This window comes from Psammomys obesus, unplaced genomic scaffold, assembly GCF_907164565.1.
Source record: "Psammomys obesus unplaced genomic scaffold, mPsaObe1.curated_primary_1811, whole genome shotgun sequence".
In the NCBI taxonomy this organism is placed as follows: domain Eukaryota; kingdom Metazoa; phylum Chordata; class Mammalia; order Rodentia; family Muridae; genus Psammomys; species Psammomys obesus.
The window spans coordinates 33,340,458-33,353,161 of record NW_026596069.1 but is presented as its reverse complement, the minus strand read 5'-3'; the positions used below and the strand labels follow the sequence as shown (position 1 = coordinate 33,353,161).

Here is a 12,704-nt window from a genome sequence, read left to right as displayed (position 1 = left end):
TCTCTAGATCGAGTTGGGAAGGGCCATCTTGACAACAACTCTTCATCAGCATGGCTTAGCTTCTCTGTATGTAGCTTTTCTTTGATGTCTTTACTCAGAGTTGCAGAGCTTTTGTTGGGTGTATTTTTAAATATTTTTGTTAAATATTTATGCCCAAGTATTTGAGTGGTACTTGTATAAATGATACTTTGTTGTTTTTTTATTTCAACTTCTACTTCATAATTTAATTTCATTTTCTATTTTTTAATTTAATAGTAAAACAGTTGACTTTTATGTGTTAATCACACTGTGAGTGCCATAAAAGACTAAAAAGGAAATGAAAAAGCATTTTTTTTTAATACTTAAGAAAATATATGGCTGGGCAGTGGTGGCACACACTTTTAATCCCAGCACAGGTACATCTCTGTGAGTTTGAGGCTAGCCTGGTCTACAGAGTGAGTTCCAGGTCAGCCAAGGTTACACAGAGAAACCCTGTCTTGAGAAACAGAAAACAAAACAAAACAAAACAAAACCAGCCATATGAGTCATATTCTATGATAACAAATTTCTTATGTATAAATTTTATTCTGGTTATATAGGAAACTGAAAGATGTAGAATCTTAAATGTGTAGGGATGCTATCTGCAGCTAATTCTCAGATGCCCAAGTCTGAGCCTATTGCTCAGTGGCAGAGCACTTGCCTGGTACGTGGAAGCCCTCTGCATGCAGTTGCCAGCACTGAAGGAGGGAAAGATGATTCATGAAAACGTGTGTGTGTGTGCATGTGTGTATATACGCATGCATGTACCTTCATAGGAAAGAAATGTGAAAACTTATTAACTGGTTGTCTAAACTAAGAGTATATGGTGCTTTTTGCTTTTTTTCTTGCTGCTTTTATGAAGATTTGGACTTTTAAAGTTAAGATGTTTTAATTAAAACAATACTCTATGTCTTCCTGTTTTAGGTCAAATCCTTAACCCTCTTCGTCACCCACTATCCACCAGTTTGTGAGCTAGAAAAATGTTACCCAGAGGAGGTTGGGAATTACCACATGGGATTCTTGGTCAATGAGGATGAAAGCAAGCAGGAGTCAGGTATGAGATCCCTTGCAGTAGCAACAAGGTTCCTGGCTTTCAGTTTGGTAACAAAGTTTATAGGAATATGAACAAACTTATGAATAAGTTTAGGAATGTGAGCATATTGCTTATTAGTAATAGAAACTGTGTCTGTTGTAAAGAATACTTGCCAAGATTCATTTTTCTATGCTTTGAGTCATGTAGAGTGTCCATTTGTTTGTTGCTAACTCAGAGACCTCTGTTCTTCCTTCATCTCTGTTTAAATGGTGACCCTTTTTCCAGAAGGAGCAGTTCCTCTTGGCCTCCTACACTTTTCCTTGGTTCTTATCCTAGGTAAGACAATCAAGTGCAGAGGCTCTTTAGCCACCTTTAAAGTGTCCACTCCCTTCCCGGTGTCATTTAACACTAACTACCTGCTACAGGCCATATCCTATAGTGGCGATGTATTTTGTCTTATTATTTATTGGTAATAAAAGTGAATCTCAGATGCGTAAAGTGGCTTGCCCCTGTCAGCCCCTTGGGTGGAAGATCCATATATTTCGCTTTCCTAGCTTTTCCAGTACTGCTGGCATCAGAGGATGATATCTTTCTCAAAAAGAACACCATTAACTTACAGCAATAAATTCAAGTGCCAAGTAAGCTCCAGAATATTTCCCCGCTCGGTAGCCATTTTCTTAAGCTGCCAGCCTGTGGTAGTTTGCACAGGTGGTATGCTGTAATGGAAAATCCATTGTCCAAGACACGCTAGACTCCAGATTTAAAATTTAAAGAGTAGTAAGGACAGAACATAAAAAGAAACCAGGCAGATGGCCCAAATAAAAGGAAGTATTGGGCTTGAGGTAAGTGTAGTTGAGCAACTACTGCCTCACCACTCTGAGCCCTGAGAACACGTCACAGCTTCTCTCATGAGGGAGTGCTGCTTCTTATTAATCTGCATCCAGCATGACAGGAAGACGCTTGCAGGTGAAACCCACGGGAAAACAACAGTTCTGCAGCAGGGAGGCCCTGAGGCGGGGCTGCTCAGAGCTCGCGAACCCCCTGCCAACCTTCAGCAGAACCCCATTCCCCGGAGTGTCTGACTTTTTATTATATTGATTTAAACTCTATTTGTGAACATAATTCTTAGACTTGAGTGATGCTGAAGGCCCTGCTTGAGGCCAAGTTAGCACTCTTTCCTCCACTTCTGCTGTGCTTCTGAATGTTGCATGTAGTTGCCACTTCACGGCACCTTATAGTAGTGATCTCATTGTGTTAGTTGGGCCCTCAGCCTTCCCTTCTTCTGTCCTCCTGACATCATTGTTCACATTTTTCCCCCTCGTGCATGCTCATTTTAGCTACCACTGCAGTGGCAGTATGCCCTCTCCTTAGACATGCACTTAAGTCTTTTCTAGGTTCTGAGAACCAAGACTGCCGTATTTTTATTTCTCCATTCTGTTGTTTGCTTTGAGTCTATAGCTGAATCCTCCTTTGCCTCTTGAAAGCTTTGAAAACAGCCTCTGTAAACCATGCCAATGTAACTGACCCTCTTGTTCCCTCTGGAGTCCTTCTTGCTGGAGCCCTTTGTCATTCTTCTCCCCGTTGCTGCCTGGGCCCACTGCACATCTGCAGTCCTGAGGCCGCTTCTGTGGTCCCCTAGATTTCTCTTGCTTTCTGTTCTAATGTTTGACTTCCAGTGACAGCATTTGATCACAGTGGATCAAACAGCAAGGGTATAGAGAGTGTCTGTAACATCTCAGTATAGCCCCAGCTCCTAACCTTTGCAGTTGTCTGGCTCTCTGTCTTTCTGCCTTGCTGGTCCTGCCACAGGCCACTGGGAAGATGGCTATAGCTCTTTCAGATATTGCCTTACAGTGTCCAAAGCTAGAACAGGAGCTAGCATTTTCTGAGACTTTTATCGATTTTTTTTTCTTATTTTGCTTTTGGTGCTGGATGTTGAACTTTGTTTATGCTGAGCGTGCACCTCCTAAGTCTGTTCCTTCCTATAACTTTCTTAGAGCAAGGAACTTGTTTCCAGGTGCCTGCTGGCATCTCAGTCTCATTTTCAGAGTTGATTTGCATCTAAGTGAGAATGGCAGAAATACTTTGTCTCAATAACCAGTATTCACTCTTAGAGCTAGATGTGAGGACATTGTCTTGATTAATGGACAAGAGTTAACTCCTTATAATACAAAGGTTTTCTTAGAAGTGGAATGGATTTGGGGTAGGTCTCTACTAATATCAGTGAAACAAGGTAAAATGTTCTAGGCCCATGTATCAAGGGGTGTATGGTAGCTGAAGCAATGGATCAGCAGCCAGGAAACCAACTGTAAAATCCTAGGCAAAACTGGGTGTTGTATCGAATGCTTATACCCTGGTTCTGTGGAGGTGAAGGCATGAAGATCTTTTCAAAGTCGTCCTTAGCTACTTGGCCAGTTCAAAGCAGTTTGGGCTACATGAGACCCTGTGTCAAGGGGTAAAACAGATATAACATCTGATTTTATCCATCTCTAAACATCTATAAAGCTATACAAACACCAACAGCAGCTTCAGAAAGAACTTGATCAGGAGCTGGTGTGATAACTCAGAATGTAAAACCACTTACTTCCAAGCCTGATCCTGAGAGACCCACTTTGTGGAGGGAAACTGACTTCCAAACGTTGTCCTCTGACCCGTACACCCTTTGTGTCATCATGCAGTACCCCCCTCAGCAAAATTTTTTTAATGGAAATTATTTGGTCAGACATACCTCGTTAGTAACATTCTTGAGAAATTTGGCTTCAAATTAGAAATTTGCTAACCTTCTTTATAATAGAATTATTATATTCATAGACTAACAGTGGTTAGTTTTTAAAATATCTCCTAAGAAAGGGGTGCAGCTTGTAAACTAAGAACTGACTAAGAGCCTTATGGGAAGGTAAAGAACAGTGGGTTGTTTCCATTCCTCTCCTCCCACCTGCCTCCATGTTTCCATCACGGACATACACGTGTGCATACAGCCCACCAAGAAGGTACAGGCTCGAGGCAAAGCACAGCTACAAAAAGAGAACCCTAGGTAGCTGTGGAGGGTGACCATGTTCCTTACCTTACGTCATGGAAGCAGTCGTAGTGCTGAAATGGAGACCAGCGTGTGGTGTTAGACTCCCACTGTCCGTGCTAACGCATGGTGATAACGTGTTCAAGGTCAGGGTGACATATCATGCAGTTGATATAGTTCCAGGTCAGGGCCACTTGAGTCAAAAGTCTGTGGTGACCAGGTAGCACAGTCAAACCTGTCTTAAAATATGTAAAGACTAGGGGCTGGAGAAATGGCTTAGGGGCTGAGAGCACTGGCTGCTTTTCCAAAGGACCCAGGTTCAAATCCCAGCACCTAAATGGCAGTTCATAACTGTCTGTAATTCCATAACTGTCTCACATAGACGTACATGAGGCAGAACACCAATATAAATCAAATGTAATATATACATATAAAGACTAACAGAACCACTGTTACAGCTGTCTCTATTGTTTATATTAGCACACATATCTATATATCATGCGTATCTCCACATATGCTGCATAGTGTATGTAAAGGCAAAAATAACAGCTCCTGGAAAGTGTGTTAGCAGATCCATTTCTAAGGAAGGAGCTTTGCTACTTACCAGGCTGTCCGCTCATGCTGGCCAGCAGCATGCTTGGACAGATGTCTGTACAAACAGATGAATGAATTTTGCCTTGCTTAAGAAAGATCAGCATGGAAACTAGATTAGCTTGGAATGAGCCAGGACTATTTTTTTGTCTTAAGATGAGAGATTTGCATTTTTGATGTTCCCTTGCCTCTTCATCTCGTGAGAATTGAAAAGTAACAGAAGGCCATTGGGTCTATAGACGCAGGCCTTCTATGCTCACCCTCTCCTCGGCTGCTCTTTGTGTTCCCTCTCTCATTTGGAGGTAGAAAATATTCTTAGGCTTTTTTTTATAGACATCTGGGGCTGTGGCATTCTTCTCACCCCCTAGTTCTAGCAAGTCCCCTGAGAAAGCTATTATTTGTCTGCTACTGAATTCTTAGAGGAGGTAAATTCCTGTTGTCCCCTTTACTGTTGTGTTCAGTCTCTTGGCTTTTATCATCAATATCATACTCTTTCAAAGCATACACACTTGACAAATAACAGAATGTGTGAGGAAAGGCTCTTGGTAAATTTACAGCATGTGTGAGGGTCACAGAAACCATCATAGATCTGGTCCATCTGGGACCAGATGTGATGCGATATTTAGTTTTTGTTTTAAAGCTGTATGAGCCTGTGGTGCTTTGGGTTCTGAAAAATGGACCTATATGAAACCCTGTCTTTGTATTGTACCTGAGGATTAAAAGTTTCAAATCTGTGTGTGTGTGTGTGTGTGTGTGTAGCAGAGGTTGGAGGCTGGGATTGTCCTTTGGAATCACCTCAGCTGGGAGGTAGAGGACAAGGCCTCTGTATTTTTCTGTCACTATTAGTTTATAGTACTTTGCAAACAATGTGCAGCAGCTTGCTATCTTAATACATCAGCTTAATATTAAAAAAAAATGTCCATCCCTGTGTGTTAGACATCAAGGGGACTTAGCTGAACACCTGCGAGCTTTGACTGGAAGGCAGTCATTTATGGCTCAGCCTGGGTAGTCTGCTTCCTAACCCTCTCCTGGTACAGGATCAGCTTGATGTTGGCAAGCCACGGTCCTCCACTGACTGTTGATGAATGACAGGTTTCCACACAGGCCTTTTTACATGGCAGCCCTCAGCATGGCAGCTGGCTTTCTTTGGAGCAAGCAAGAAAGTCAGGGAGCCCAAGATGGAGGATGCAGTGTTTTCTGATCTACTCTCCACAGTGTCATATTTTGTCCATTAGAAATGATTCACTGTGTTCATCTCATACTCAAGGGGAGGAAATGACAGAGGCATGAGCGCTATCTGATGGTTTCAGGCCAGTAACCTTCCTTACAGCTACGGAAATAAAGCCTTAGTTCCAAGTGGCGCCTGAGAAGCAGTGCCCACATCCGTTTGCGCAGCTCCTCTAGCCAGAATGTACCTGTTACTCGACCTGTGGGACATGTAATGGCCCCTAAGAAGAGCCATGGCACTGCACATGCTCCTGAACCATTCTCCTTTAATACCTAAGCTCCACTCAGATTTACAGTCACTCAGTGTTCAAGACTATGTTAAACGAGCCAGGCCACGTAAGAGCAAAGCATCTTCAAAATGGTATCTCTTTCCTAAATCAATCAAGTCAATAGAGCAAGCTAAGGGTAGATAGAAAACTGCGTTCAGATTGTGCACCTTAACAGAGGCCAGGGGTAGGGGCTTCGATCTTCTTTTTCATCTGCTTGCCTTGCCTTTCAGGTGTGGTTTTGATCTTTTTTTTTTTTTTTTTTTTTTTTTTTCCTCCTTTATTTTCTAGGCAACATGGAACAGGTGCCAGATTCTGTCACTTTTCTCTATCAGATAACCAGAGGAATTGCAGCAAGAAGTTATGGGCTGAATGTGGCCAAGCTAGCAGACATACCTGGAGAAGTCTTAAAGAAAGCGGCTCACAAGTCAAAAGAGCTGGAAGGCTTGGTCAATCTGAGAAGGTCGGAATGCCTTTGTTTTGTTTTTTGTTTGGGTTCCTAGTGGAACCTTACACGCTGTCTGAGGCAGAGTGTGGTCCTGTGGATGAACACCTCGGAGCCTCTCTGGAGTAGAGCTTCTCCAGGTTTCCTTTCAACCAGAGGAGAGCAGCTTGGGGCAAGTGCAGATGAACTCTGTTCGTGTTTGTGTCTGTTTTTAGAGAATTCACTCCGCAACTCTTCAGCCACTGAGGAATCACAGTCCAGTCACTGAGATCCAATCAGTGCTCAGGGCTGCCACAGAGCTTCTCTAGGCCTCATCAGTGATAAAGAGCTTTCAGAATTAAGAATTCCAGCAGGGACCAGTAAAAATGCCTCCGTGGGTAAAGGAGTTTGCCGCCAGACCTGGCTGATTCATGGTAGAAAGAAGACCAAAAAAAAAAAAAAAAAAAAAAAAAATTACAGAATTCTGTGAGCACATGGGGGCTGGAGACATGGCTCGGAATGCTTGCTGCTCTCCAGGGGACCCAAGTTCAGTTCCCAGCACCTACAACAGGTGCTCACAACTGTCTGTCACTCCAGTCCCAGGAGACCCAGTGTATCTGGCCTCCGTGAGCACCTCCACAGACATGCGTGCACATAAACTCATGCAGACACACATTCGTGCACATAAGTAAGAGTAAATAAATTAATCTTGGAAAAAAATAAATTCTCTCAGGATATGAATACAAATTGTAGTACACAGCCATCCCATGATATTATGCATTTGTCATGTGTCTCTGACTTGTATGTGGCGACTGGAATCTGGCTTCCTCTACCTTCTCTGTGCTCCCCTCATCTCCACCGTTGATGTGAATGCTTGACAGCTAGACAGTGTATCATCAGTTCATGAACCAATGTGTTTCGGTTTTTGTTTTTTTTCCGAGACAGTGTTTCTCTGTGTAGCCATGGCTGTCCTGACTCCCTTTGTAGACCAGGCTGGGAATAAAGGTGTGCACCACCATGCCTGGCAGTTTAAGAGCCAATCTTAATATACCTAAAGGGAAATGCCACCAGGAAAGCGTTCTGAGAACAAATGACGTATGGCCTCTTCTTTCTTAAACAAGCAGGAGACAGCCCTCGTTTATAACCACCGGACCATAAAGAAACCTTTTTTTTTTTTTTGAAAGTTGGCAGCTGATTACCAATAGTCCCTCAACACCCTAACGATAATACTTAGTTCTGAGAATCATTACCAAGTTTCAGTATTAAAATGTTGCTGATCATAGTGTACACGCCTTTCATCACAGTGCTCAGGAGTTCCAGGCCAGCTTATCTATTTAGTAAGTTCCAGAACATCCAGAGTTACATAGTGAGACCCCATCTTTAAAAATAAACAAACAAAATGTTAATATCTATGGGGCTGGAGAGGGGGCTTTTCCCAGAACCCACAGATGACTCATAGCTGCCTATAACTCTAGTTCCAGGAAATCTGGTGTTGTCTTCCCACCTCTGAAGGCTACTGCCTGCATACTGTGCACATACAGACAGCTAGGCACATACACAAATACATGAAATAAAAATCTCACTGTCTGTAATCTGTGACGTGAAGCAGCAGCCTGCAGCTTTCGTGCTGTGTAGGTTGCATGCAGCTTCTCTACCTCAGTTTCCCTCCACAGCAGCTCTGTGTAGATGCCAACCTGGAATGGTGGGCAGTGATGAACGAAGCCCAGCACTGTAGTGCCGTAAGTGAGGCATGACATCCTCCGTTGGCACTGTCCTCTAGGTCACCTCTGCAGTAACACACCAGAAGCAAGGGCAGCGTCATTAGTTTCAGCCTGTTTCTGTTACAAGGCAAATTAATATAAAAATTTTCTAGACAAGCTTATTGATAGGAGCTCAAAGCCTGAACCTTAACCTTTTGCAAAATCCAAAGACAGCTATAATCTTTGTTGTCATCTGATCTTTTCCTGAAAGAAACAAGAACAAACTGCTACGTCAAAGGATTTTGCTGCTCGTGATGGCCCACCCATTTAATCCCAGCACTCTGGAGGCAGAGGCAGGTGGATCTCTGTGAGGCTCACCTAGTCTACATTGTGATTTCCAAACCAGCCCGGGCTACATAGTGAAACTGTCTCAAAAAGAAAACTGTCTCAAAAAGGGGGGGGGGGGCACATACAAGCTGGCAATAAAATGGTTTCTGTTTGTTATAGTTGTTACTACTGTAGCCTCAAAAGGTGAAATGAGAAATTTAGAAAGCTCACAGATTGTAATAGACATTCATTTTTCCAACTAATATGTGGCATTTTAAAATCTATAGAGTTGTCTTGTTAAGGCGGGATATTAAATTAGGATGGACTATTTCAGATCTGGAGAGATGGCTCAGTGGTTAAGAGCACTGGCTGCTCTTTCAGAGGACACAGGTTCAATTCCCAGCACCTATATGGCAGCTCACAACCATCTGTCACTCTAATTCCAAGGGTTCCGACCCTCTCTTCTGGCCTGTGAGGGCACTCATACATATGGAACATAAATATGCATGCCAGCAAAACATGCATACACATAAATAAAACTACCCCCCAATTTTCTTTTGAAGGTAGAATACTTCATGGTGTATTGGGACCGTGTGCGTACTTTTCCTGTTCATCAAAAGTGTTTTCACATCAGTTCTCTTTGTCAGATCAAAGAAACAGCGCAGTACAGAAGTTAAAAACTACTTGCACACTCAGCCTGTACAGAAAGGATTTTGTACAGTCATCTGTAGCTTCCTGGGCTTCTTTGGACACAGATGGTGTCTGTGGACTCAGACAGCCTCTGGCAGAGTCATGTGCCCCTCCCTGCAGGCTGGATTTTAGAAGACAATCATGCTATTTTGGTCTTTAATGCCACTGTAGCCCTGGACTGCAGGACACTGCCACAGCTTTCTGTCCCAACTGAGTAGGCTTTCCATTGCTCCTATGAGACGACCTCCACTATCAGTTCAGTTTCCATAATGATAATACTTTATTTTTTTCTCCAGGAAAATGCTCAAGTATTTTGCTGACTTATGGATGACACATAATGTAAAGGACCTGCACACATGGACAAACAACCTGGAAATGGAGGAAATATAGACTTCTCTCCCATGTTAAAATGAAAACTACACATTGACACAATATGGAGAACTGAAGACACAAAAGAACTTTGTGTCTTTGTGACATAAGCACAGGTGATGAGCATAGTCTTCCTGTTGAAACAGATTTCTTCCTCTAAAGGGAGAGCTTTCGGTAATCAGAAATTCTCCTAGTAAATTCCATACAAAAGCAGACTCTTCTAAGTGAAGCCTAAAATGGTGGCCCTGAGCGTCTGCATAATCAGAGGGGCATACTCATTTCAGTTCAGACGATTGGCAGCAGGGCAACCTGACAGGAATCTACTTTCATGAGAACTTCAGAATTTTAGAATGCCAGCTATTTGTGCATGAGGACATAAGCATTTTTATGCAGAGTAGAATCATGAAACTTCTAGAAACCAGAACACAGGAAAGGACGAGGCCGAATGAAATGTGAAGAGCTAAATGTCAAGATTTTAAACATCATAAAGGTTGTTGAATAAAATTATTTTGTCATTCATTTAAATAAAAAATATGTAATGAATACTTGCTCAAAATTTATGGTGTGTTTTATTGAATTTTGTTTTCTAGAGAATAGTTCTTTTTTTTTTTTCTTTTTTTTCTTTTTTTTGAGACAAGGTTGCACTATGTAGCTTTGGCTAACCTGGAACTCGCAATATAGACCAAGCTGACCCTGATCTCACAGAGCTCCAACTGCCTCTGCCTCCTGAGCTCTGGTATTAAAGACCTGTGCTATCACACCCTGCTGTTTTTATTTTCAGCTGTGGAAGGTCCTCAGAGCTGACCCCTGTCCCTCTGACTGCGCTGTTAGCCAGCATAGAGCTGTCCTCTTAGAGCTGAACTTGAGGCTTTTTGGATTCATAGACACCCTACCTCCTTGAAAGCTTCAGGGGACAGACACCAAACTGTGTCCCTGGGTTTTTTACAGCACTTACAATCTGGCTTCTTATATCCATGTACTCTTTCTGTAACTGTCATCCTGCAGAAGCGTTCTTTCTTGCCCACCCATTTGTTATTCCTGCTCAGTTAAATTTCATTCCTGTCATCGACAGACATAGTTTTAATTCCTCCTGGATTATTACCTTACAGTGGCCACACAGTGACCCACTTTGAATGCTCTGCTGCTTAGGCTCCTGGGTGGCTCCATTGAGTATGTTACTTGTGTGCAGTTCTATTTTACCCAGCTAGAATGTGCCGCTCAGTGGATGAGTCTTCATGTAGTTGTATATCTGTCAGTGTCGTCAGTTCTAATCATCCCAAGTGGCATCCTTGTACGCACTGACAGTCATTCTGTGTAGAACCCCAGTACAGGACAACCACTGATCCACACTCTGCCCTGCAGATTGGCCTCTTCCGGGTACCTCTAAAAGGATTTACATAACATGTGGTCTTCTGTGTCTGTGTGTCCCAGGAAGTCATTCCTATTCATTGTTGGAGCACTTATCATTCTGTTCCAAACTCATGTTTTACTTAGCCTTCACTGGCTGCTGTACACTGGGTTATTCCATTCTAGCTTTGGAATAATCCTAGGAACAGCTTTATATGTGACAAAACAGTATAATTTAGAATCCCCTCATTTGCGAACAATTAGTCACTGTCACCGTTGTTACAGTGACTTAAATTTATAATGACTTGTTCCATCTCTTCTCTGCTTTAAAGGTTAGGAGAACACATGACATGCTATAGATCCCAACAAATATCATTAAACTAGAAAAGAATATAAAATTTTAAAAGTTCCGAGTCAGAAGCTCAGTAGAAGAATGTTCCTTGTCATCAAGCTAGCTTCTCACTGATGGCCTGAGATCTTTACAGAAGTGGGTCATATTTTTAAAAAGACAAGATCTTTTCATCTGACAGTTTGTCCTTTGAACTTGTCATGTAAGGGGTGGTCATGGAGCTGGTGAAACAGTGCCTACTGTGTGAATCCCTGAGAAAGGCTAGCTCAAATCCAATATGGCTTACCAATTAATGCTGACCTTTAATGAGCCCCAAGATCAATTGTCATTACTGCTGTGCTATGTAATCATAAAAGTGCCACTTGGTGCTTCTCATGGGGAGCGTGGGATGAATTAGCACCATCTGTGGCTCCTCCATGGGACATTGTCACTCTGCATGTGAGGCTGTGAGTGTTACTGACCCGGGAAAGTGGTACAGTTGGGAGTTGATCACTCTGGCTTGCCTGGGACCTCCTGGCCCCCACCTGCATTTGTTAAATGCCTCAGATAAATAACTCACAACGGCTCTATTTGGAATTGCAAATTGTAAGGTTACCCCAGTTATTATAGTTGGTGCTTTGTGGTACAGCCATTGACATGACAAGTCTCAAATGCCATCTTTAAGAATCTGTTTTCCCTATTCATTGGGTGAACTCAGGTTCCTCACAGAGGCATGTCTGCCAGTTGCCCTTGTCCATTCTGGGGAAGTTCTTGGTATTGTGGCATTTAGAAACTGCGCGTTCACTAATTGCCATTAGTTTTACCACCTAGTTCATTTTAAAAACTGAATCCCCAAAATAACTTGTCACCTGCCCCGTTTTCATGAAATCATAGTGAAGAATATGCACTACTTCTACTTGATGGTGTGAGACACAAGGCAAGGCTGTTTTCAGGCAGAAATATTTCATTTCTCTGATTGTTTTGCCCTTTATTCAAGTGCTGTACTCCACTGGCTTTGGTGGTTTCATTCATATTCTGTCCCTCTTTCTTCTTCCCTTTCTTGCTTCTCTCTCTTTCTTCCTTCCCCTCTCCCTTCCTCTTTTTCCTTTTCTCTCCTCCATCCTTCTATCCCTCCCTTACCTTTTACATTTACAATATTTTTATTAATAATTTGTTCTTAGACAACTTCATATGTGTTAGCTTGCATTTTAATCCCTCTTATTCTCTCACCTCTTATTTCCTGTCCTTCCCAATCTACTTCTCCCTCACAAATCTCTTTGCTGCACTATTAGTTTTGTGTTGTGACCCACTGAGCTTTATTTTTTAACTCATATACTACATTTTGATCATTTTCTCTCCCTTTCCTCC

At 42.4% G+C, this 12,704-nt stretch overlaps 1 protein-coding gene across 1 annotated transcript in view; it reads left to right on the top strand.

Moving 5' to 3' along the window:
- Positions 1 to 10,221, top strand: part of Msh3 (mutS homolog 3) — a 158,491-nt gene extending 148,270 nt beyond the window's left edge. The window contains exons 22-24 of the mRNA XM_055625652.1: positions 943 to 1,072; positions 6,443 to 6,614; positions 9,589 to 10,221. Coding sequence (XP_055481627.1) covers positions 943 to 1,072; positions 6,443 to 6,614; positions 9,589 to 9,682 — 396 coding nt within the window. The 3' untranslated portion in view covers positions 9,683 to 10,221. The remainder of the gene's footprint in view (positions 1 to 942; positions 1,073 to 6,442; positions 6,615 to 9,588) is intronic.
- The last annotated feature ends 2,483 nt before the right edge of the window (positions 10,222 to 12,704 follow it).